Below are 1,509 nucleotides of genomic sequence, written 5' to 3'. Positions count from 1 at the left end.
CAGAAAAGTGGAAAGACTGGAGCAAAAGGTGGTAGTACTAAATCAGCATTCAAATCAGGAAAATCAGCATTACGCTCCCAAAATGTCCCTAACACCAACTCCAACAATGCTAGTCAACAACAACCTTCAGAAGGTATACGAGAATTAACTCCTGAGAAACAACATTGCTCTGAAATGCCTCCATTGCAGACAAATGAGGACAGAAACTCAAGATCTCACTCTTTGGAAAATGTAAACCAACCAGGTAGAGTTCCACAGGAAGATCAATTTATTGGTAATTCTGAAATGGATGTCATGCATGAATCTCGAGTTATGTTAGGACCATCAACAAGTCTTGATTCCCCTCATAACAACATGCCTCCAGCACCAATTGGAATGACTGAAATGGCGCATGAATTTGGACAAGGCATTAATCGTAATCCTGATCATAGACCTCGTCACATCGATCAACCTATGTTTGAAGATGGTCGCAATTGTGCTTTTCCTCCTGGACCTCCAAGACCACAAGGACCTCCAGGACCTCCAGGACTTCCAGGACCTCCAGGACTTCCAGGACCTCCAGGACCATTCATGGAAAGAGAGGAGCAAGGTTTTGGTATGACAGAACCCCATAGATATAGTATGAATAATCCTGACAGAAACTTTGACCGTTTTGACTATGAGCGCATGCAAGGGCCACATAATCCAATGGGTCCACAAGGTCCTGATAGGTATAATAGACCTCCACAGCCCAACAATCCTCATTGGCAAGGATTTGGCAGGAATGGTCCACGTATGGATGACCGTCCTTTCCCACCACGAGATGAAATGAATTACAATTGGTTTGATGATGGACCACAGCCTTCATTTGAACAGAGAGACTTTGCCCCGCGGGGACGGCCAGACTATCCATTTAGGGGAGGACCACGCCGAGGACATCATCCAAACATTAGACAACCATACAGGGAACCTTGGTAATTGCTTTTGCTGATCTTGGTTTCAGTCAGTGTATCACATTTCAAGCAAATCACCTCATTAGTTTTCTTATGATAAGAAGTTATACTATCATCAAAATGAAACCCTGAAGATTTCATATTTTTGGAGTATGTACATAAAGATATTTTATCCAAGGAAACTTGTGGGTAAAATAAGGGACATACATGTTTGCCAATAGATAATTTGTAAATATGGTCAATGTAATACTTCATTATTCCACTTCACAGAGTGTACACAATTTTTAATAAAAAAATTTTTATAAGCTTCGATGAAATATTACCTTGTCTACTCCAGTTTGCATTGCAAATCTACTGTATGTTTTTCTGACTGCTTTTACCCCAAAGGTGTGTCCCCAAAGAGGGTGGCTATGGCAAAAGAGCCTCCAATTCTCTATATCCAAGCAGTCCTTTATTGTTTTCTTAATTCCTTGCCTGCTCTTATTAACAAGCTCATTCATGTACACTTTACAAATTACTTGTTCTTTGATATCTGAATTGCCTTATCTTTTTAGTGTGTTCCTTTCCACTCATTCCA

The 1,509-nt window shown here is 40.6% G+C and overlaps 1 protein-coding gene across 1 annotated transcript in view; it reads left to right on the top strand.

Moving 5' to 3' along the window:
• Positions 1–1,237, top strand: part of LOC123517704 — a 90,913-nt gene extending 89,676 nt beyond the window's left edge. Inside the window, 1 exon segment of the mRNA XM_045278060.1 lies at positions 1–1,237. This exon segment is cut by the window's left edge and continues 1,362 nt beyond it. Coding sequence (XP_045133995.1) covers positions 1–957 — 957 coding nt within the window. The 3' untranslated portion in view covers positions 958–1,237.
• Positions 1,238–1,509: the final 272 nt, after the last annotated feature.

This window comes from Portunus trituberculatus, chromosome 42 (genome assembly GCF_017591435.1).
Source record: "Portunus trituberculatus isolate SZX2019 chromosome 42, ASM1759143v1, whole genome shotgun sequence".
In the NCBI taxonomy this organism is placed as follows: Eukaryota; Metazoa; Arthropoda; class Malacostraca; order Decapoda; family Portunidae; genus Portunus; species Portunus trituberculatus.
Note: the sequence above shows the minus strand (reverse complement) of the source record. Positions and strands in the feature narration are given on the sequence as shown.